At 35.7% G+C, this 23,087-nt stretch overlaps 1 protein-coding gene across 22 annotated transcripts in view; it reads right to left on the bottom strand.

The window, feature by feature from the left end:
* Nucleotides 1–23,087, bottom strand: part of RIMS2 (regulating synaptic membrane exocytosis 2) — a 457,720-nt gene that overhangs the window by 197,001 nt on the left and 237,632 nt on the right. For 10 of the 22 annotated variants that reach the window (XM_035316491.1, XM_035316489.1, XM_035316493.1 and 7 more), the window contains 6 exons: nucleotides 18,526–18,593; nucleotides 16,719–16,838; nucleotides 15,672–15,771; nucleotides 14,735–14,858; nucleotides 10,042–10,088; nucleotides 8,793–8,905 (listed from right to left, as the gene is read on the bottom strand). In XM_035316491.1, the coding sequence (XP_035172382.1) occupies nucleotides 8,793–8,905; nucleotides 10,042–10,088; nucleotides 14,735–14,858; nucleotides 15,672–15,771; nucleotides 16,719–16,838; nucleotides 18,526–18,593 (572 nt within the window). Of the gene's footprint in view, nucleotides 1–2,636; nucleotides 2,685–8,792; nucleotides 8,906–10,041; nucleotides 10,089–14,734; nucleotides 14,859–15,671; nucleotides 15,772–16,718; nucleotides 16,839–18,189; nucleotides 18,399–18,525; nucleotides 18,594–23,087 lie in introns of all 22 variants that reach the window. The other 12 variants (XM_035316481.1, XM_035316485.1, XM_035316482.1 and 9 more) reach the window with 3 other exon arrangements.

Genomic DNA, 23,087 nt, shown 5'->3' with positions numbered 1-23,087 from the left:
AGTTCTTCTGTGAAGATATTGTATAACATCATTCTGTAAGTAAGAAAACTTCTGTTATGTTAAAATGATTCTAAAAGTTCAAGTAATAAATATGCACCCTTCCAAGTGCTGTATATGTAGCAAAAGTTCGGGATAAGGGTGAATAGTAGGGAAAAATGAAATTGCATATTTTTCTTTCCAATAAAACAAGAAGGATATTTTTAAAATCATCCAGTGATAAAAGAGAGAGAAAATGAGTTGAATGACATGGACAGAAGTGTGGAGGAGGAACTTGTGCCAGAATCTGGGTCATGTATCACCAGGATCAGTTTCAAACTAACAAGTAGAGAAGATAAGAGCAAGAATAATGATGTGCATTTCCTGTTAAAAGCAGTGAAACAAATTGGTATAAACAGAAACGTTTGGAGATCCTCATTCTTGTAGGGAATTCTACAGACGTAGCTATACCACAGCCCACAGTGTAATGCATACCTCTTGGCATCCACAAACAACAGCTCAGAGCTCTGTGTTAGTTAATTGCTCATGCCAAAAAGTAACCAGAGTCCTGCACTGCTACTGGACTGCTTCTAATACCCAAGCCAGCTTGCTTAAAGATAGATCACTGGAGAATTTCAGTTCTTCCCTGCAACCTGCATTGTAAACACATATTAAATTAATCCATCTTAAACTACCTACTGTCCCTACGAGACATTGGCAGATGGGGGACTTTTTGTTTCAGCCTAGTCCTAAAGATGTTGCCAAGGTTGTAAGCTCAAGTTCCTTGGGAGCTCCTTGGAGCTCTTCTAATAAACACATCTGGCTTCGACCAGGACTGAGCTCTGTAAAAACCTCTTAGGTGAGAGGCCCACACTGACTCCACAGACATTGTGCAGAAACAAAATTGGAGTTGGAGATAGTTTGAATCTCCAATACCATATGCAATCCCATCAACCAGAGGTTAAAGAGTAAGTCTAATAATACACTTAAACCTCTTGCTGGATATTCTCCATCAAGCACTAAACTTGTTTTATTTTCTTAAACTACTACCAGAATCCTTTGGTCAACGTAAATTATTTTCTTCTGTGTTTTTTTTGTTTGTTTGTTTGTTTGTTTTGTGTGTGTATGTGTGTGTGTGTGTGTGTTTTTTTCCCATTAGAAGGTATTAGTCTATGTAGAACTGGCAATTTTTATGTCTATTTCTGTTTATAATGGGATTTAAATGAAGGACTACTACATGTCACTTCGACTTTACAATATTTCATGAAATATGCAGGTTTCAGGCATTTGTTTCCTTTTTAAATTGAACACTCAGTTGTCATATTATTTCTTAATTGATTTTGCACATATATAAAAAGAATATAAATATTAAAAGGCTACTTGTGTTATGTACAACATTTACCTCTAAGAACTACTTAACAATTTGTGAGTGGCTTCGTACCCCCTTTGGTTTCATTACCACAAGCAGAAGCCAACTTTCTCCATCATGATAAAGGACATTTTAAATTTTTAATAGAAAAGCAGTTTATGTCAGCAGCACAAAGTACCATTAACAAAACAGTACTGTTAAGACATCAGGTTTTAAATCTCAAAATTTTTTCTTATATATTTTTTTTTGAATCTGTATTTATGCATTTGTAAGGGTAACTTTAGGGAAATAATATATTGTGAAAAAATATGTGTTTTATTAAAGTCTGAGTCATAACCAAACCACTTCCTGCAGTCTTACTTAGAATTCTTTTTATAAACTTATATGAATTTTTTTTCCTTTTAAAAATGAGATTTTATCATCTCATCCTCATCATTTAGATCCAGTCCTTTACATTTTTCCTTGAGCAAACATGAGGAACATTTATACAGCTCCCACACAAAAGATTAACATCTCCATTATAAGGTATTTTGTAAGAAAAGCAGATCATATTCTAAATACACAAAACTGAAAAACATGCAGCAAAGCAAGATAAGCATTGTAACATATTAGTAAAACCTACTTTTGCATTAATCTACAATACCTTCGGAGTTTCCTAATGAAAAAAGGCAAACAACTTGTACCTAAGTAGAATATAAAGGCTAAATAAATTCAGTAACACAAAGGAAGAGCTCATTTTTTACTTAACAGAGTTTGGGTTATTTTGATGTGTTTTTAAAATGTAAGAACCGAGTTTCATACGCAAGAAATTTGTTTCAAAGGTACAAATTTATTTGCCTGTCTTCCACTCAAGGCGCTACTATTACTTGGAAAATGCAAAAAAAGGATGTGTTAAGTAATGATAATGAATGATTTAAAGAGACATCAATCTTTATATAATGGCCTTGAACATCAACAGCATAAAATTATTTATTGCTTGAACAGTACACACATTTTGTATGTGGGATACATACCCATCATGACTGTTGAAACCTGTGTGAGTTTAATACTGTGCAAATGGCAAAACAAAAACTAGTTGTCTCTTTAAATTGTAATTTAGTATTTTAACCTCCATGCAGAACTTTACAAGCTGCTCACAAGATGACATGAAACTTGTTAATATGGCTTAAAGCAACACACTAAAAATATGGGAAAACGGACTATAATGTAACGTTTTCCTACTGTGCATTTTCCATAACAAACAAAAGAAAAAACACAACTTTAGTTTCTGTCAGGCAGACGAAGTCTTTACCTGAACCCTAGGAACAAAAGGCGTTGTTCTTCTACTAAGGCTTTGGCTCTGGTAAGCAAAATTAAAGAAAAAGCAATAAAACAAAACCAAAAAGGACAACACGCTGGAAACTAAAAGACCAAAAGTAAAAACAAAGACACACAACTATTACTTTAAACACAGCTTTACACCAAGGACATATTTATCTAAAACAAAGTATTTTAATGCAATGCATAAATTAAATCTGCAATCTATTACCAGATCACATCAAACCCCTGTGACTGAAATTCTGACCTAAGGGAAGTCAGCAGGATTTTTCCCACTGATTCCCCAGGAGCAAGGATTTCACTTTACAGGTCTACAGGTAATATTTACAATAGATTTAGAAATAACATCAACAAAAGGAGCAGGTCAGCAAACTGTGATTTAAAAATGGGTAGAAAATATAAATTGAGCTTGAACATATCTTTCAGAAAGACTGTAGATGCATATTCAGACACAGAAATGAGTACAGAGCACACATTGACAGCTTTGGTTGCCTTCTAGAGTAAAGCAAGTAAAGTAAAAGGTTTTCCCTGTTCTGTAACTTAGGTGGCATTGCTATAAAAAAAGCCCTCCTAGATACTTTTAACATGATGAAAAGAAAGTTAGTGCTATCTCATAATAGCTTTACAGGGTGGAATTGGCAATCAGTGTATTTCAATTCTCTAGCAATCATGACAGAAATGGCATATGGTATATACAGAAGACCCTGGCATGAAATGGGACCTAGGACATTTAACAAACAGCTGCACAGCACACACGGACCCAATTATAACCCTCTTCTGTGTGATATAACACTTCAGACCATAGATATCCTTGTGGATCCTAGTGGCTACATGAAGGCTACACTACTACAGGCAACTCTCCCAGGTTCCTGCTCTATCTCCGAGCTGCAAGCACTGTCTGTCTTTGGCGTAGGGCAATAGCTAATGGCGTGGCACAGACAGGGTACAGAGCGTGGGGGATGGACAGGAACGGGAACAGATAGATACCTCAGAGAGCTGGTGAGCAGGAGCATGGGGTTAGGTCAAAACAACCACAGCAATCCAACAGTGCTGAACCTCCTTTCCCTCCTGCTAGGTTTTCCTGAGACTATCAGTCTGTTTCAAAGTGGTGGGAAGAGGCTACTGCTCGATATTCCCTTCCATAAGGACTGTACCCAGAATATGGAGATAAGGCAGTGATGATGGTTCTGCCACCCTCCTTGCTTACTTGGCATGCACAGATGCTGGAGAAATCTGTTCCTTAAAACGTGTGAAGTAATCTGTTCTCAAACCAAAGTACGAGGATATATAAGACAATTTGACAGTCTGAATCACGGTTTTGTCTGATGTGCCCCCGTGCTTGGCGAGGTGCAGCAGCTGCACGCTGCCCCCAATGCACAGGCAGTTCCTCAGAGCCCAAAGTAAGTGCCAGAATATCACCTACTCACGCACAACAAAAGCAGATCTTCGGCTTGCTTCTGCCCTGTATCACTACGGAAATACAGATACTCCAGAATATCACAATCCTAAAAGGGACAGAATGTATCCCACCTTGTGCCAAAGACCCTCACTGGCCATATTCTGCCTTGGAAATGGAGGGCTATAAGCATGCTGTGTGCAATACCTAGGACTTTGCAGGTTTGGGCTTTGGAGCAACGTCAATTTACTTGCCTTGAGACAGAAAGAGAAGGGAAAAGGGAAAAGAAAAGGAAAATTGGGAAGGGGAGCATTTCTCATACTCAACCTCATGCCCCCATATGCTGACATATTATGTCCTTTCCAATGCACAATATCTGCTGTTAATATGCTACAGATAATTCAACTATAATTTATATACTTGCATTTTTATTAATTTATAATTTGAATATGCATGGAAAATCTACTTAAACTGTTCTGTGGTTCAGCTGTACAATGAAATAGTTAATTTTACAAGTAAAAATCCTCTTATGTTAGAATTTCTACCAGTACAAAAATTAAATATTGTGATTTTATACCTGTATGCATTTATACGTTCTTCTAGCCATGTTGTCAGTCTCTAAACCTAGCTATAGCCAAAGCATTCCAAGTTATGCTTTTCATGCAGCACTGGAAGTAGCCAGAATGCAGTAATGAAGCACAGAGCACCAACACACAAAGAATATTGACTTATTCAAAGTGACATTAACAGAAAAAAAGAAAAACAAACCAGTGGGGAAAAGTAAAAATAAAATAAAAAATAAAAACAAGACAAATTCAGGAACCAAAGTAAATAATAAAACGGTAAGTGCAACAAAAGTTAAAGATACTCCCCTTAAAAAGCAATGTGGACCAAAAATACCATAAAATAAACTGCACAGAATACAGATAACATTATTCAAACACCTTGGTAAATTATAACACACAATAGTTCACCATGGCTGCACATAATTTTTTTCAATAAAATATGTATTTGAGAAGAATAATTACTAATGGAAAAAGTATTTCCTAGTTATGTGAGATGGTTTACTTCTTGGGAAATCCTGTTAGCCACCTCTGGAGTGTTACTGTAACCTCCACAGAAGAAAAGACGTACACAGACTAATGCAAAGGCAAAGAAAAACATGGGAAACTGAATAGGCAGAGAAAGGTGTTCCTGAATAGTAGAGAGGCATTGTGGCAGCTAAACTGACTGAACAAGTACCGTAGCATAGCCTGAAACACGTGAGATTCAACCCAGCAAACACTAGAAGCACATCCTCTTTCATTTTAAAGTAGTTTCTAGGAGTTCTTATATTTGTCAAGCTAAATACATAAATATATAAACTTAGCTTCTGATGTGAATATGTACCTAAAATACTGTAATTTTGAAACCTTTATGTAACAAAACTGCTGATTCACCTCAAAAGCATTTATAGTTCCTCTGTCTCTCCAAAAAGCCTGTCACTGAAGACTGTAAATTATGTACTGAATTATAAATGTCTTGGCCAAGGAATACGATCAGGTAAGAACTCCAGTTTTTACATACAAGGACTTTAAAACCAAATCAAAACTCTACTCAAACTATCTACCTATAGAGATAAATACACAAAATCCAACACAGCAATTGCTCCAAAATATGTCTGAATACACAGACATTTTACTTTGAGCTTGCTGCATATTTAAGACCATACAAAGACATTTGAGATAGGCTGAAGTATACATGGGAAAAACTGAAATAGTACACAACATTGCCAAAATACCTAGAAGAGGAAGCAGAAGATCTACGCTTTTCATTGTAGTGGTATTAAGAATGCTTCCTAGGACATTCTGGGCACAACAAATTTCAAGGCACAAAAAACTTGAGATCTGCCTTACTGTCTGAACAAGGATGCATATATTCAAGCATTTCTTCAAATATTTCAGGTATCAGCCAAACTGTAGGTCCCTCCACTTCTGCCCACAGCTCAGTTATTTCACAGCTGCCCTAACAGCAACACATCAGGGCTACGTCCCATTGTCCAAAAGTACAGAAGACACTTCTGAAGTTTTCCCTACCATCCCTTCCCTCAGCTTCATCCCACCTGTCAGCCACCATTTGTCAGAACTCAGCTGACCCTCCATTTCCAGAGACATCAACCTGTTGCCATCTACCAAGATCCTGCAGTTATTCTCCAGCTTCACTCAACATAAAAAGCACATTCCCAATTACATGAGGAATTAGTATTTTTTTTCCCTTTCCATCTACTCAGCTATTTGGAATGAGAGTTCCATCAACTTATCTTGTTAGAAGAGAGCTGATTAAAAAATGGAAAACCAAAATACTGAAGCTCTTCCATTTGGTTCAAACTGTTCAAACTAAAATATTTTTTACAACTTGGAGAGATCCTTTGTTTCAGAATTTCAGTTTTCCATATTTCTTTACCTTTGCTAAAGGTACAAAATTAAACTAACCAACTTTTCCAAAGTTCAAAAATTATTTAAAGTTATGAAATGAGAAAGAAACAATTTTAAAAGTGAAGGAAAATATTTTCATATTTAAAACAGAAATCTCCAAATTTGAAAAGTTAAAATTTTTGATTTTCAAAACTAACTTAAAATATCAGTTTAAAAAGAAACTACAAGTATTTACCATTTGCAAATAAACTTCCTTTAGAACACTCCAGGTCTCTTAAAGTTGTCTTTTTGTAAAACTATATTGTAGTTTCAATGAGCCTTCTTTTTTTCTAGGGGAAATTCCTGTTGTGTGCCCTGCTGCAATCTATCCACACCATCTTCAGACACCTGAGAGCCACACTTCCTTGCAGAACAAAAGGTTTAGCACCAGCCTCCCAACAGCAGCAGGAGCGGGGCTGTGCCATTAGCATGGTAACACAAGCTATAGCTGTTGCCAACTTGTCTTTAGCTGGTGAGGTATGATACTACTTTAGGTGTCTATGTGGAAACAGTGAGACTTTACTTTAGAGAGTTCCTGAGTGTTTCTGACCTCAGTGATCGCCAGCTGGAGCTGTGGGTTCTCAGAAATCAGCTGCTCTCTGAGGGAAACAAGGAAATTGTGCAGTTTGGGATTATTGTATACAATTGCATACAGTGTATAATGTAGTCAGAAAGAGGACAAATGTAGGAAAGATCTTTAAACATCTTCTAGCATTATTTGGTTTCCTTAGATGGAAAGAAATGCTATAAAATTAATAAAGGAATTTGTATCTTGAAACAAACAACAAAATACTGTAAATAGGCATGATGCTTCATGGAGTTAAACTCTGAAGTTATATGCCATACACTGTGAATTCTGTTATTCTCAGTAAATTGGAATATATCTCCAAATCTCCAGGTACTGTTCTTGCACATCTCAAACTACAACATCATATCAAACCACAAAAGCAACAGACTTACTAACTTTGCTAATAAACCTTAATACTAAACTCCTGGGGATTTTCTTTCTGAAACTGAGCAAGTCAGTTCTGTGTTCCTACTTGGATCTTTATTTTGCATTGTCTGTGGATTGGTTATCTGACTTTTTTTATAGCTTAATCTTTTAAGAGATTTAGCCAAAAGAGACTTCTACAGCACCGTTTCAATTATCAACAACTTTTCATTGTCTTGTAAAACTCTTGGAATTTTTTTTAGAAACCTCAGTCTGTGTTTTTTGACAATTCACGTTTCTATTCCCTTCCCACCATATTTCATGGAGTCAAAGCATTTTGCACTCTACAGCTAGTTTTCCATTTATCCAAAGGGTGGACTCTCTCAAAGGAGTTAAGAACAACAGTTACAGAAAATTTCAAATTATATCTTGTAGATGGATGGTCTGATGAGCAAAACAAATAAAGCCTCATGCATTGCAAAATGGAGCCAACATGGCTGCTGAACAGACAGGAAAACATTTCTTCCTCTCCTCTATCAATACCATAAATCATTTGCGGGAGACCAGGAACAGTCTGCTTTGATTTTATGCATACTTTTATAGCCCACTCAATATCTTAACACAAACAACTTAGAAGAAATATAAATGTGACATTTTCAAACATGTTTAACATCGGTTCTGCACTGCTTCCATTCTGTTTTCTTTCATTTTCAACATGTACCAGGCCACAGCTGAACACTTTTGAAAAAAAATCACACTTTGGAGTTGTAAATGCCACAGAAATGCATACAAAAACTAAGTCCTTCAGCTCAGTACAAAAAAAAATACTCTTTTAAAGAGGACATTCATATAATGAACCTTGTTCTCAATGAGAGTGAAGAACAAAAGTGAATAACAATGGTACAAAGAATACAACATTAGTAAACAACGGGGTATCTGGGGAAAGGTATATGTGAAAGCTAGTGCATAGAAAATAAGAAGTATTAATGTCCAAGCACATGGTTGATAAAATCCACCATAAGCGTTACAGTTGACGAAGTATATACATTCAACAGCACAAACACAACTGGAGGCCAAGATTTGGTCTTTCTGAAAATTTGACAATATCAATTTAGCTTACTATATAAATACACGTATCTATGTCTAATTCAACATATTTTAAATTTCCAAAAGCTGATAAAATGGAATATTGTTATGAAACTACGGTCCTGCCTATACTGAGATATATAGCATTAATAAAATATTTAGCTGGTTTAACAAGAAATTTGTTACAGGTTGCTTGGACTCTGTACTTAGAGTTGTACATGCTGCAAAAAGCACAACATTAATATTAATGAAATGATTACATACTGAAAGTTGTCCAGACAAGAACTGTGGAACATCCCTTAACATGCCAGGACTCATGGGAGAAGTCACTGAAATAGAAGGCCGGTCCATTTTCTGAGATTCAAATGAACTAGAACCTGCAATTATAAATAAAAATATTTTACAAATAGTGGCACTTACACATTTTTCACAACTTTCTTTAAATAAAAGGGATACAAATATAACCACACACACAATAAAGTTCACTGTGATAAATACCATATTTTTATCTATAAAATGACTGAGTAATGACACTCAATCTTCCGATGCTTAGATGCAATCAAAAGCTTTCCAAGTTTATTATAGCTGCAAAATGTCATCTCAAGCGTATAGAACAAATAATAGTTCATTCAGATACTTGCCAAAGTAATCATATCAGTAAGCTGAAGGCCCCAAATTCCTATTTACTTTATTGTGGTCAAAGGAATTCCGTTTTCCAAAGAGCACTTATTATCTTGTGCAATCAGACTTTATTAGATTTTTACAAAAATATCAAGACGCACACAATATATTTTGTGCATTTTGTTTTAAATCCACAAGGTCTGCAAAATCTCTGAGGACAAGTTTTGAGTTACAAAAGTCACAAAATTCAAAATGTATTTTAAAAAATTGGCTAACCAGTGAAAAGTTATAGAGTAGTTTATCACATTATTATATGCAAGTTTATGCCACTGTATTAATTCACAGCTTCTGTTTTAAAAGAGTTCCAAAACAATGATAAAAATAACTCCAGGCTTAAATCCATCCTACCAGATCTGCACCAAAAAATAAGTTATTTTTCCGATACAAAATACTGGGTTAGCCAATTCAAAGAGTGCTAAGTGGTCCTAATGAAGTATAAGTATTCTGGTTTTAAAGTAGCTACGTTTCACGTTCTAAATAGTGAACACTTCATCCCTATATTTTAGTTCCTAAGGTTTCAGTTGAAATGAAAAAAAAAAGGAAATTGAAAATTATGATTAATGTTCTTGTATATTAATTTGCATCATTATGCTTTTCTTCTCAATAAAAAATAGCCTAAGCTTATAACCAAATGTCAAGCATAAATCAACATAGCCTGACTTCTGATAGCTTATTATTAAACAAAGTAAGTACATCATACAGGAAGATAACATACTGACACAAATAAAGACAAAGAGAGAAGAGCTATACTGACTGCAGATGACATTTTTGAATCTATTTGTGCTTACATATAAGAGAAAGAAGATTTTCCTACCCCACAATTGAAACTTACTGGACTCCAGCTGTGCATGTGTGCTGTCAGGTATTCTGGGAATATCCCTGAAATGAGGAAAAGTAAGACAGGCTGATCCTTTATCTAACAAGCATATTCAGATTTCAGTTAAACTATAACACTTTGCAAGTCACCACCAAATGCCTCAGGAAAATCCTATGATCTACTATCTTCAGCCCCAGGGAAGATTTATTCTTTGTTTGGTATAAATTATTTCAGTGGCAAATTAAGCTTACAGAAACAAGCAGTTGAGTGAATACAGGAAAGAAGCTGCACGGTCACAAATAAAATAATTGAGTAAATAGAAAACAAAGAAAAATAAACAATCTCAGAGTTACCAGTAGACTAAAACTGGGAGTAGCAGACTTCATTATATTACACATGAATTAAAGTTACTAGACCCTTGCTAAAACACAGTGGATAACCAGTGATGGCTATCTCAGTATGTCCTTTACTGTCCTTGAACCCCCAAATTTGGGCACTTTTCAGTGACTAAATAAAACGTGCAATTCATTTTGTAAAATAAGATACTTTCATATACACGAAATGTCATATCACCTCTGTTAAACTGTATGTACAACTATGTAATTGTAAAACACTCAGTCACAAGTACATCATTATGTTCTCCCATCCCCACAGGAACATATTCTTCCTATGAGGAGCAAACATTACTATATATATTATTAAAAACAACCAATATGCTAATAAAAACATTTTGGATGTATTTTTGCAACATAAAACAAGATTAAGAGTTTCAACTCTGAGTCACAGCAAGAGCAGCATTTAAAATCACGATGTGTGTTACAGTAGATTTGTTTTCTTGAAGGTTGCATTAGGTTTATGTGGCAAGGTACAGGCAGCAGGGGGGCTGCAGGGGTGCCCTCCGTGAGGAGAGGCTGGGACTGCCACATGCTGGGCACAATTGGCTCCAGCTGGCTCCAAAATGGACCCACCGCAGGGCACAGCTGAGGCCATCAGCCAAGATGGTGTTGCCTCAGTGGTAACATATTTAATGAAAGCTTAAAAATGCTGCACAGCAGCTGGGAGAGAGATAAGTGAGAAACATAGAAAGCCAGCCCTGCAGACAACCCCAAGGTCAGTGCCGCAGGAGGGCAGGAGGTGCTCCAGGCACACGGCAGCAGTTCCCCTGCGGCCTGTGGAGAGGCCCCTGGTGGAGCAGGCTGTCCCCCTGCAGCCCATGGGTCCCACATGGAGCAGATCTCCACGCTGCAGCCCGTGGAGGAGCCGCCGGTGGAGCAAGGGCAGAGAGTGACCACAAAGGAGCCATGGAGATGAAGCGGTTAGGGACCGACCACAGCCCCCATTCCCTGTCCCCCACACCACTGTGGGCTGGGGGGCGGTAGGAGTGTCAGGAACAAATGAGTGACGTTGAGCCTGGAAGACAGGGTGGTTTTTAGCTTTATCTTGGTTTTTGCACCATTCTGCTCTATTTTTAATTATCAGTAAATTAAATTAATGCTCCCCAAATCAAGTCTGTTTTGGCCATGACAGTAATTGCTCAGCAATATCCCTGTTCTTATCTCAACCCCTGAGCTTTTCCATCTCATTTTCTCCCCTCTCCTGTCACAGAGGAGGAGTGGGAGATCAGCTTGGCAGGTAAGTGGCAGCCAGCCAAGGTCAACACCACAAAGGCATATGAAAATGAAGGGAAAGTTAAAAATTCTTTCAGTGATAGCTAATGTCTTATGAAAAACAAAAACAAAAACAAAAAAAAACTGTACTGTATGTATAAAAACTTACCTAGTAACTTTTTGGTATTTGCTTTCCAACCATTTTTCAAAACTCACTAGAAAAATAGCTGTAAGCTGTAAGCACCTTCAAGTACCTTTCCAAGTGAAGTGATGCTGCAGCACCCAGTGAATCAAGCAAATCAAAATGAACACAACTGGTATAACTGCCCACTAAGGAAAATATCACTGTCTCTCTTGTTACTAAGCAAAACATGTCAGAAACTTCTAGGGGCTAGTGAAGAAGTAAATACATAACTTGCATACTTGTTATTTTTAGAATACAAAATTCTTGATATTGTAGATTATCAAGGTACAAAATACCTGTCTATCACTTCACTCAGAAATATGCTGCAGAATTTAAGCTGTGATTTTAATTTTTTAATGTACCTAAAACATACAGACCCAAGTATTTCACAGTAGTGTGAGTGGTATTTCTGCAGGGAACTCTCACTGGGGTAAATGGAAGAGAGGTGAAAATAGTTTTAAGCATCTCTTCACATTTTAAGATATCTCCCATTGCAAGCAGATTATTGTAGACTAATTAATAAAACACAAGGCAATATACCTTCCAAATTCAAAACAGTAGTAACTATGAAAATAAAATACATTTTAAAATAGGTATTTCTGATGATTAGAAAGCAGAAAAGAGAAAATTTATTGCATATAAGAGATAACCAGCTTACACAGAATAGCAACATGGCCACCAATGTTTATTTTAAGATAAATAAGGGGGTAAATTGCATGCCAGAATGGTATGATCATATTTTTAAAAAAGATTTTTCCATTTCATTTTCCTTTATCAGCTTAGTTTGTCACATTCAGTTTCCCTAGAAGTCAGCCCATAATAAAATGAAGAACCAGTAATCATGTTTACTGAAAGTTCTTCTTGTATTCAGAATATCAGGATGTGACAAAGGGGTCTCTTTCTCAGCTAAGTTAATTGTCAGTCTGGAGATTTCTGGCGTGCGTTAGCATGATGCTGTAAGACCATCAAGAGACCTTCAATGCAAAAGTGAAATCCTTCAAGTGGGCAGAAATTATTCTAATCAAAATAATTACCACTTCAGACATCCGGTAAACCTACACTTTTAATGATTTTAAGCACATTGAAAACTTATTCCCTGGGACAGAACACAGACCTACGGCATTATGCTTTCTTGGGCAAGCAAAAGATGTTCATTTCTACAGAGCATTTGATTATGACCAGAAATTTCCTAAACTAAGAAGATAACATGGTATTTCCAGTTCATCAGCTCAAATCTCAAGAAAAGCACTTCTGAAGTTATATTGCTAAAATCAAAATCCCCAAAGAGCAACATATATCTCATCAGAATCTTAAGTTCTCACCAACCTGCAGATGACTAAAAGAAACACTGTTTTGAGACATCCACCATGTATTTAACACTGAGGGTTCAGTTATAAACCAGTTTCCATTAGTAACTGGAGCTCTGGAGGTCAAGATACTTTCAAGATGAGAGCAGTTCCTTGAAACTTTGGTATAAACATCGTAGTTGAAATTCTATGAAAGATCTTACACTTACATGAAACAAATGTGAAACCTTCTCTTCTAAGACAGTTTTTTTCTTGCAAGTTAGTCAGTCCCTCAGTATTACTATTACACATAGAACTCCTAAGTTATGCAAACATTTTTAGGAATAAGATAAAAAGATACAGCCTTAGCCCTAAAGGGTTTGCAGTTCAGTATATACATAGATAACGTCTCATCTTACTGACAAGATAAAGCAATCTTTGTTATTATCAAGTTCGTTAGAAAGTATCAAAGGAAATTATATTCCTAATCATACTGCATCTTCTTTGAGTTAAATACACCAGATACTATACCTCATAGCTGAACCCATAGCAAATTACCCTCACTGAAATTCCATCCTCACATTATCTGGCTCTAGGTTTAATTTTTTTTAGTACTTCTTAGTTCTCATTTCCTATGTTACTCATGCTTTCATGTAAGAAAATTGTGTGCATCTTACACAAAAGTAAAGACATAAATATATTAATATATAAATACATTGTAATAAATTCTGTGGGAGAAAAGAGAAAATTCTTAACAACTGTAAGCATCTTCAGCTTCCTCTTCACAGCCCTGAAATGATCAGCCATATACCTTCCAGTGGAGAAGTAAAAGAACGATGTGACTGTAGTTTGTAGGAACTTGAATAAAACAAACAGATGAAGAAAGGGAAGTCTTCATAGAAGTGGAAACATTCATATAACAAAGTACCTAGAAATGCCGAAATGCCCTACTGGTCAGAAAAAAACAAACAAACAAACAAAAAAAACCACACCTAAGTTTAGACATTGAGAGGTAGTTCTCAAAGTCAAGCAAACTGGGTGGAGAACTGAAGAAAAGGGGTCATATAGTCTGTTTAAATGAGCACTTGACGTCGCTATTTATGCAGGTATCTTATGTATTAGAAACCAAATAATTTAGTATATTTCAGAAATGAAGATGATGAAAACGTCAAGTCATTACTTTCCAAGACACATTGGTTATGTCATTAGTATACTGGATTTTGGGCAAAATAAACAGAGTTAATCGTCAATTCATAGACCAAATATGTATACTTTACTATACATAGTATATAAAAATGGAAATGGAGAAACAAGAATCAGGAGTCAAGTTATTAATGAAGAGTTGTGGCAATAAAGATTGTAAACACAGAACTTATATAGCCTGGACCAACCACAAAGGGTAACCTGTTTTCAAGCATATCAGCAGATAATGCCCAGAACTCTCTTGAGAATACATGATTTTACTCCACCTCTTTTTACTTACTGGCATGATCTCCCATTCTAGCTATGTTTTTGGTTTACATAGTTTTACATACAGTTTTACTGTTCATTATTTATTAATCTGACATGATCTGCACTAGAAGTGATATTTGACAATATTTTTATCACATTTAATATAAAAATGGACTTACCCAATTGGTCTTGAAACAACAAGCTCCACTTGTGGCTCAGGTTTGGACTCTAAAATGATGTTATATACCTCCTCAAAGGTGGCTCCTTGTAGTAGCCTTCCATTCCATTCTAATACTTCATCACCTATAATTTCAGTAATAACAGTCTGCTTAGTAAGTGAACTGTACTTCCAATGACAATTTAAGCCATTTATTGTCATTTACTGAACTGTGAAACCTGTGTTGTCAAAAAGTTTGGAGTCCTTCACACAGGAAAATCCTGAGCATTCAACGTTTTCTGCAGCTCTGCTCTGAATACATAAGGTTCCATAAGGTCCAGCAAAACGATAATATCCATAGGGCTGCTATTGAATTAGATACAGCTCTTACTTGTAATGGTAGTTGTGGTTTAAAATAAAATCCAAGATGCTCTTTAGAAAATGCAGATCTTTAAAACAGCAGATCTCGTCAACTTGCTACTTTGAAGATTCATTTACCTCTAAAAGTTTAGTATTTAGTGTTCAGACAGTTCTTATGTTAACATTTAATATTTCTTGCAAATACTCCAGTGCAGTAATTCATGGTTCACACGTTGAGATAGAACCAGATCTTATAAGTTTCTTGGCCAAGCTGGTTTTGTTGGCACATTTGTGATATCTTGGCTTGGGTGTAAATAAAATATACTCCATAAGGTGACTGCGCAGGATGTCAATGGAATATTCTTTTGAGTATGAAAACATCAATAAAAATGTGAAAACATCATTTTGAACAACAAGAGATTTGATGTATTTCAAAAAAGCAGTAATGTCAGTAATAATCTAGTACATGAACATCAGGTTGAATTCTGCAACAGCTCATCACTTCTATTCAACACAATTTAACTTCTAATTAAGCTCACTTTCTTCTTATCACCCTTAGGAAAGAAACTCAGCATTACAGATCTGTAATGGATACATACCTGGTCTAAGATGCCCCACTGTATCAGCTAAGCTTCCTTTTTTAACTTTGGTGATAAATGCACAGAGTCGACCTGATTCAGTCATCTTTCCTCCTACTACCTGTTTCAAAGAGGAATTATTTTCATAGCACGAGAATTTATTTAAATGACTTAACCATACAGGCAACAGAGAACAGAATTTGATGACTTCTCTGGTATTCAGGTAGCCCAGATAAGGCAGATACAGTTGAAACAAACACCACAGAACCTTGGCTAGGGCAGGTTATGTTTATACCTGTTCCAGCTACTTGTGTAATTTAAAGACAATACAAATACAGAAAGTTGAATCTTTCGAACTTTCACTGTACTATATTTTAGTGTACTGTATATTTACTGTAAATTGGCTCCTCAAAAAAAAAGTCCACTATGGTTCATTAGACTGCTTACTTCAATACTTTCAGGCTGTAAGTAGATTTATTAATGTAACAGAGTGTACAACATTCACACAAAACACTAAATGTATCTAGCAATTAATCAAATCCACTTTGTGATAATAAACAATGTATAAGTACTAATAATTTTCAGTCTTGCACATTAAAGATGTAGCAAATCTATCAGAGGGGAAGAATTCTAGAAACAGTTCTTTACAGTGCTCTGGGTCAAAGTGTCATTAATCTCTAGATGCCCCCCAGATCTTCAAAAAAATATTATTTATTTTTCACATTTCTTCCATTTTTGCGGAACAGAAGTTACACCACACTGCAATGCTCAATACTCAAGAAAGTGGACAGGGTTTGGCTTGCCTAGCAAGGATGCAATTAGTACCTTGCAGAGCAGCCATCTTCAGCAAACTTGTGAAAACATGTCCAGTCTTTCTGTAAAATACAACTTTTTCAGAATGTCAGAGACCCTGTGAAATACCTCTCAGTAACATACAATGTTTTTACACAGTATTTCTGAGATTAAGACATTATAGATATAGGTACTGTATGTATTATGAGAATTCTAACATTACGAAGTTAGCTAGCTTAATGGAAAGTTGTAATTCCAAAATTATTCATTACCAACCTTCAGTCCAAGCATTGCTCCTGAGTCTCTCGGCACACTTCCATCTTTCAGTCGTTTATTTAACAAAATCCGACCGATGAGACGGTCTCCATCTTTGGATGGTTGCCAAGTTACTGGATGCTATCATAGGGTGTTAATGGAAAATACGGTGAATAAGATGTTAAAGAAAAATATTTCAGTAATACTTTTCATTTCCTGATATATCTTAAAAATGCAGTGAAAGTGTTATGATTACACTAATATTTAATATATCAGAATGACAGATAACTGTGCTGGTAAAGATTTATTTGGACGTATAGTCCACCACAATATATTTCTAATATTTAGTAATATTATCTACTTTACTAAATCCAATTTGTAAATATCTGTAACAATCTTTGCATCTTGATGCATAGACAGATACAGATAACTATGCATAGTTACCTATGCACGGGGACAATCACACCCGAGTACTGACAAAAACAACTGTAGAGGCCAATATCAGGAGTAATAGTGAAAAACCAAGTTTAAGATGCAAGACACAGATCTGTTCTTTTTCCCCTTTTTCCACACATCAGTTTTCGCTAAGACTTTTTGTAGGTTTTTCTTTCTCTCATTAGTAGTATGTTAAAAATTATAGAACGTTAAAAATGACAGCCATTGCTCAGCATTTAAATTTAATGTTTCTTGGATTAATTACTCCATATACAAAGCATAATTACAATGAACATATTATTATTCCATTACTACACATGGGCACACATTGTTGTATGTTGGCATAACATAATTACTAAAATTTTAAATATTTTTATTTTGTGTAATCATAGCACTTTTTCACTGACAAATACTACTTCCATGCTCTATTTCATGCAAAACTAGCAGGCACAGACAAATTTACTCCCATTACAAGTAGTAACTCTAAAATGACTGATCATAATCTCTACCAAACAAAACACAAAAATAAAAATCACCAAAGCAGATGGCAAAGCCTTTAATGCTGCACAGTACTGCACAAAAAATGGCATGGCAACAAAACAAAAGAACAACCATGACAGTGAAAGGGAAAAAAGAAAAACAACTTTTCCGTGCAGAGAGACCCAATTTTCTCCCTGTTTCACCTGGGACTTAAACTATTAATTTAATTTCAGCCCCAGGAGTTTGAACATAGTAAATCAAATAAGCCAATCAGCAGAATCCTTGTTGTTAATTACTTCAGACTTGAAGAAGGTAATACCATGATAGGCTATTATGCAACCAAGAACAATGTCTCTTTTTTTTTTTTTTTTTTTTTTTTTTTCTCCTTAGGCTGCCAAACCATAAAAGCTGCAAGCATGCAGAGTTTACATTTGTTTTTCTTTTCTGCACCTTAAGAAATGCTACGTTGTCTCTAGAAACACCCTGTCTTTTATTTTATGCACTATTTTCATGAGTGACAGAGAGCAAACAAAGACCAAATGAGCAGGTTAAAATGCAGGCTCCGTAATCTCAGTACCTTCTCGCTATGGCTATGTTCCTCGTTTAGAGTTGTGCTACTACACGTATCTACCCCAGAGTCTTTTATCTGAGGCTCAGACCATTCCAAGTCCTCTTCCAAGGAGTGGCCACCAAAGCACACCATTTTCTTTTGTCTCTCGGATAAGGTGTTAGAATCCAACAAAACTGCCTGCTCACTAGTTTTTCTTTTTCCCCTTTGACTGTCCCCTATAGATGTGGGATAAAAAAAAAAAAAAAAAAGGAAACAAAAAAGAAAACATGCAAAGGTGTAAATAAAACAAAGGAAATGTGGAATGGTAAAAGAAACTAAATGGTAAGGCTCCACATGTCTCACCAAAGACATTGGGGATGCCTCAGTGCTATGCCAAGACGTATGGTCCAACCAGTTGTAATCCATGTCTCCTGCGAGAATCAGACAGACAAGATAGTGCAGTAAAGGAAAGGTGAAAGAAAGGACAGAAAAAGATACAGTAAAATTGTAAAGACTGCTGGTTATCCTATCTGATTCATAACCTTTGCTAGTGGGACTTGGAAAACAATTCCAAGAAGAAGTTAAGGTGCCAACAACTGAGTACGTGGCATATGAAATACAGTGGGGAAGCGGGTACGTTTGCTTGGGTACAGGTATGCATATAGCTATGGACAGTGTAAAGCATCACTGGTTCCCAATTTTTAACTGTTTGCACACAGTTAGTTACAGTAAATTAAATAAGAAGGCAAATTGCACTGTATTTGTAATGATTTTCAGAAAGGAAATATTTGATTACAGAATAGGTTTTCATTGTAAGTTACAGAAACAGGTGTTTTTTTTCTTGTCTTAAGGAACAGACTTTGCTTTTCCATTACAAACTAGTACTTTTAGTGATCACCTCCATAAAGCACTTGAACAATGGTATGCTATATTCAGTTGTACTGTAGGTGATGTTTGAAGGAGGGCTGAATGATCTGTTAAAATATAATAGATTTATAAGAAAAACTAATATATACAATCTCTTATAAAAAGCATATAAACTTCACTTGAAATTCCCAGATAAATGTCTACTGGTTAAATATCAGGACAATATTGGAAGGTACCTCGAAACTGAGAATAAACATTTAGAGTTCTAACAAGGGATATATATCTTCTGTATATTATAGAATCAGAATTTAACATGTACGGCAGACAGATGATTAGAAGAAAGGTTTAAAACACAGTTTTAAACAAAAAGCCTAAATGCTGCTGTCCACAGAACTGGGGAGTGATTCGTGTCTTTTAATAAAGCATTCTCATTCATGTAGGTACCTTAAATCATGAATTATGCCCACACATTTTGAATTACCAGTGTTCCTTTTTGTTTGTTTTTTACAATATCGTTACTACATGCTACAGGAAAAAATATTTTGTTACTGTATGTGAGATATGATTATGATATTACTGTGTGCAGGACAAAATGTTGGCTTTTGACCAAGAGAACAGTAAACCAGTGCAGTTCCGCTCTTAATACAGACCACAAACAGCACTTTTCTGTTTCCATTACCTCAGATCCTGCTTTGATATTGCTCAGCTACTTCCTCTGAAACCACACCAGAAGGTCTGTGAAACACAACTACTAGGTCTAAGCACAGCCTGAAAATTTGTCTAGAAAACCTTGCAGAAATGATGCACAGATACAAGCCCATAGAACTAAGCTACAAAAAGCTAATGCATGCTTTAGAAAAGTAAAGTACAGTCTCCTCAAAAGGTTTTACTATATACAATGATTTTTTCCCCACTTGTTTTCTCCTAATATATACAGTATGTCATCTGGCAACAAGATCAAGTCTTGTTTCTGTTTTAAAGAAGGACATGCATTGAATATCAAGGTTTTCTTTTTAAACAGAGTCTTTTCCAGGCTGAGCAGTCCCAGCTCTCTCAGCCTCCCCTCACAGGAGGACTGCTCCAGGCCCTCCATCATCTCAGTGGCCTTCTGTTGGACTCTTTCCAGTATGTCCATGTCTCTCTTGTACTGGACACAGAGCTCCAGGTGCGGCCTCACCAATGCTGAGTAGAGGGAAAGTGGAATCTTAAAGCAAGGAAAATTAATAATGATGACTTCACTCTAGCTACAGGAACGAAAGGCGCACGAGCCCATACTATTTCTTCCTAGGAGTTATTTTCTGTGTCATCAGTACAATTTCTATGCCCAAAAGCACAGTCTAACTGAAAAGTTGTAATTTGGCTCCCTGTAATTTGCCACCTAATTCTAGGAGCAGAGCACTGAAATGAAATGGGCTGTATAGGCAGAATGGTTAAAACAGATCATTCTTACTAATTCTAATTCCTGGCTATTTCTGAGAAATGGTGTATTTTCACTGAAATGACTAAATTTAAATGTAGGTATCTATTGATTAAGGGGTAAAAAATCTACCACTGCAAATTACTGGCCCTGTTTTAAGGTTTTAAAATTGTCAGCAACAACCCTGACTATTACTTATATTCCAAAAGAAGCCAACAGAAGGTTATCCACAGGTGTAGTTATTACATCCTTGCTGTTCTCCAGTGAACACTGCACTTTATCTACCCTTTATGAAATTCATCTGCATTCTTAATGTTCACACACACATTATTCATAGCAATTGAGCTTTGCCAGCTCTCCTATTCATGCTGTTTCCCCTATAAATTATACATATATATTTTGTGTGAACTTGTCAAGATCTAGGATTCCTATCAAACTCAACTTTCACTTGTTTGTCTATGTAGGAAATAGGAAATAATTTGTTAAAATAGGAAAATAAGTTATTGAAAGGTTGAGGTCCCCGGGATGTACTCACCACATACACACTTTCCCACTATGAATGAGCATATACCTAGCCACCAAATACGTGTCTAGTCTTAACTTGGAATTTGTATGCCCACAGCACGTGCATATTGGCATACACTCCAAGACTGGAAGTAAATAGCTTTCCAGTAACTGTACTTCACAGCCGAGATGTGCTATACATATACAAGTTCATCCTCTAAGTGTTTATATGAGCAAATGTTGAGGAGTGTGGGCTCTAACAGTCCGTGCTACCCATACCCACACTTGAAATGTACACACAGTCTTTTATTTACATATAGAAACTCTGGATTCTTTTTCTTATTTTTTATTCTTTTAACTAAAGTTAACCAAAATAGTAATATACATACATTAATGCATACACATATACCTGAGTGATATTTAAAGCTTCCTGTTCATACAGTAAGAATAAAATACATTGATTATTTTCCAACAATAGAACTTCCAATTTTCTCGTTTCAGGAACAAAACAAAACAAAAAATCTTACAGCAAGTCCTTTTATAACTTGTTAAAGAATTTCTTACAGGCATCTTTCAAATACTGACTCTACAGACCTCTAATTCTTCTACCTAAACTTTGACTATTTATTGTACAGATCTGTACATCTGGATCAATGAGCCTATGTTCCTTTTACAATCAGTAGAGGAAAGTAGAACTTTTTAAGTGTGGTTCGTTTGACTTGTTCTAGATGTGCACTTCCATGTGAGATAAAACATACCTTCATCACATCCAAAATGTCTTACTTATCCTCTGCTATTTTTAAAGGAGGTTTCAATAACTCATTCAGGTGGTCATCATCTTTTCATTAGAAGGACCCTACTACCCTAAGTTACAGTTTTGACACAGCCCCAACTATTTATTTATATATCCAAGAAAATACCAAAATAATCATAAAAAGGACTCGGGACTCAAAGCTCTAATAAAAGGCAAGTCTACTGGACTGATTATATACAATTAGAAATACCAAATATTTCTGTACCACAGCAGCAGCAATGTAGACTAAAAGGATCTCTGGATGATAGAAAACATTTTGCTTCTGCATTCGTGTTCAAACATAGGTCTCTGGCTCGTTGTAAGACTTCTGCTTATTGAAAAAAATTCCATGTGTCCTCTCACCCATGTACTATATGGTGCATTCACTTACTATTATGTATCCAAGATTAGACCCACTTAGCCCAATATGCCCAATGTATTAGATTAGCACATAGAAATTACATGTATTTTGCAGCAATTTTGCAACTCTCTATCAAATGGCAAGCCCTGAACCTATCTATACATGTACCACAGAACAAATGTAGAATTGAGACAGTTGCCAGATAAAAGCACACCCAATTCTTGCCCTACTATTTTGCCCTCTTTTTTTTCCAGTCAAGATGTAGAGAGTTGTCTTTCTCTTTAATTTAGCTGTCTCATAATAAACTCAATTTACTCTAAAATAGTAAGAAAACAAACAACAACTTCATACTGTTTTGTCCAAATCTGTATCATTTTTTTCCATTAGAATATGTAGCAGCATGTTTCAAAAAAATCATCTTAGAAATTAGAAATGATAAAGCCGTTGTAGTCCATGTAGATTTTGTCCTTAACATTGCATGAAGTCATCTATATAACAGATTTTGAATACTATAAAAATTAATCAAATGCCATCGAACTGTTATTAATAAAAATATTTAAACTAATAAAATATACACAGGAAGACTGCCTAAAAGCCCAGTAGCATATTACATTTCTGTAAGACATGTATTGCTTAGTACAATCACACTTTTTTGAGGTACAATGAATGACTTGATGAGATGCCTGGACATCAGTTTTTTGGTGCATGTTCTATGAATATTAAAATCTTGACTGGGTAAAAGTTTTGTGAAGTCTTGTAAAATTAAAAGTAATAAATGTAAGACATTTTTGTTTCTCTACAAGAAAAACTGTTAAACCATAATTTTACCTTAACAAAGACATTGAATCCTTAATTCTGACTACCAGAGAAAACACTTTATTTAAATATTTAAATATTTCTTCCACAATAGCAGATGCTTTACTATTGAGACAATGGGGTTTTAGGATGTGCAGCAGAAATGACTCAGGAAAAATGTCACCTAG

Source organism: Oxyura jamaicensis, chromosome 2 (genome assembly GCF_011077185.1).
Source record: "Oxyura jamaicensis isolate SHBP4307 breed ruddy duck chromosome 2, BPBGC_Ojam_1.0, whole genome shotgun sequence".
In the NCBI taxonomy this organism is placed as follows: domain Eukaryota; kingdom Metazoa; phylum Chordata; class Aves; order Anseriformes; family Anatidae; genus Oxyura; species Oxyura jamaicensis.
Note: the sequence above shows the minus strand (reverse complement) of the source record. Positions and strands in the feature narration are given on the sequence as shown.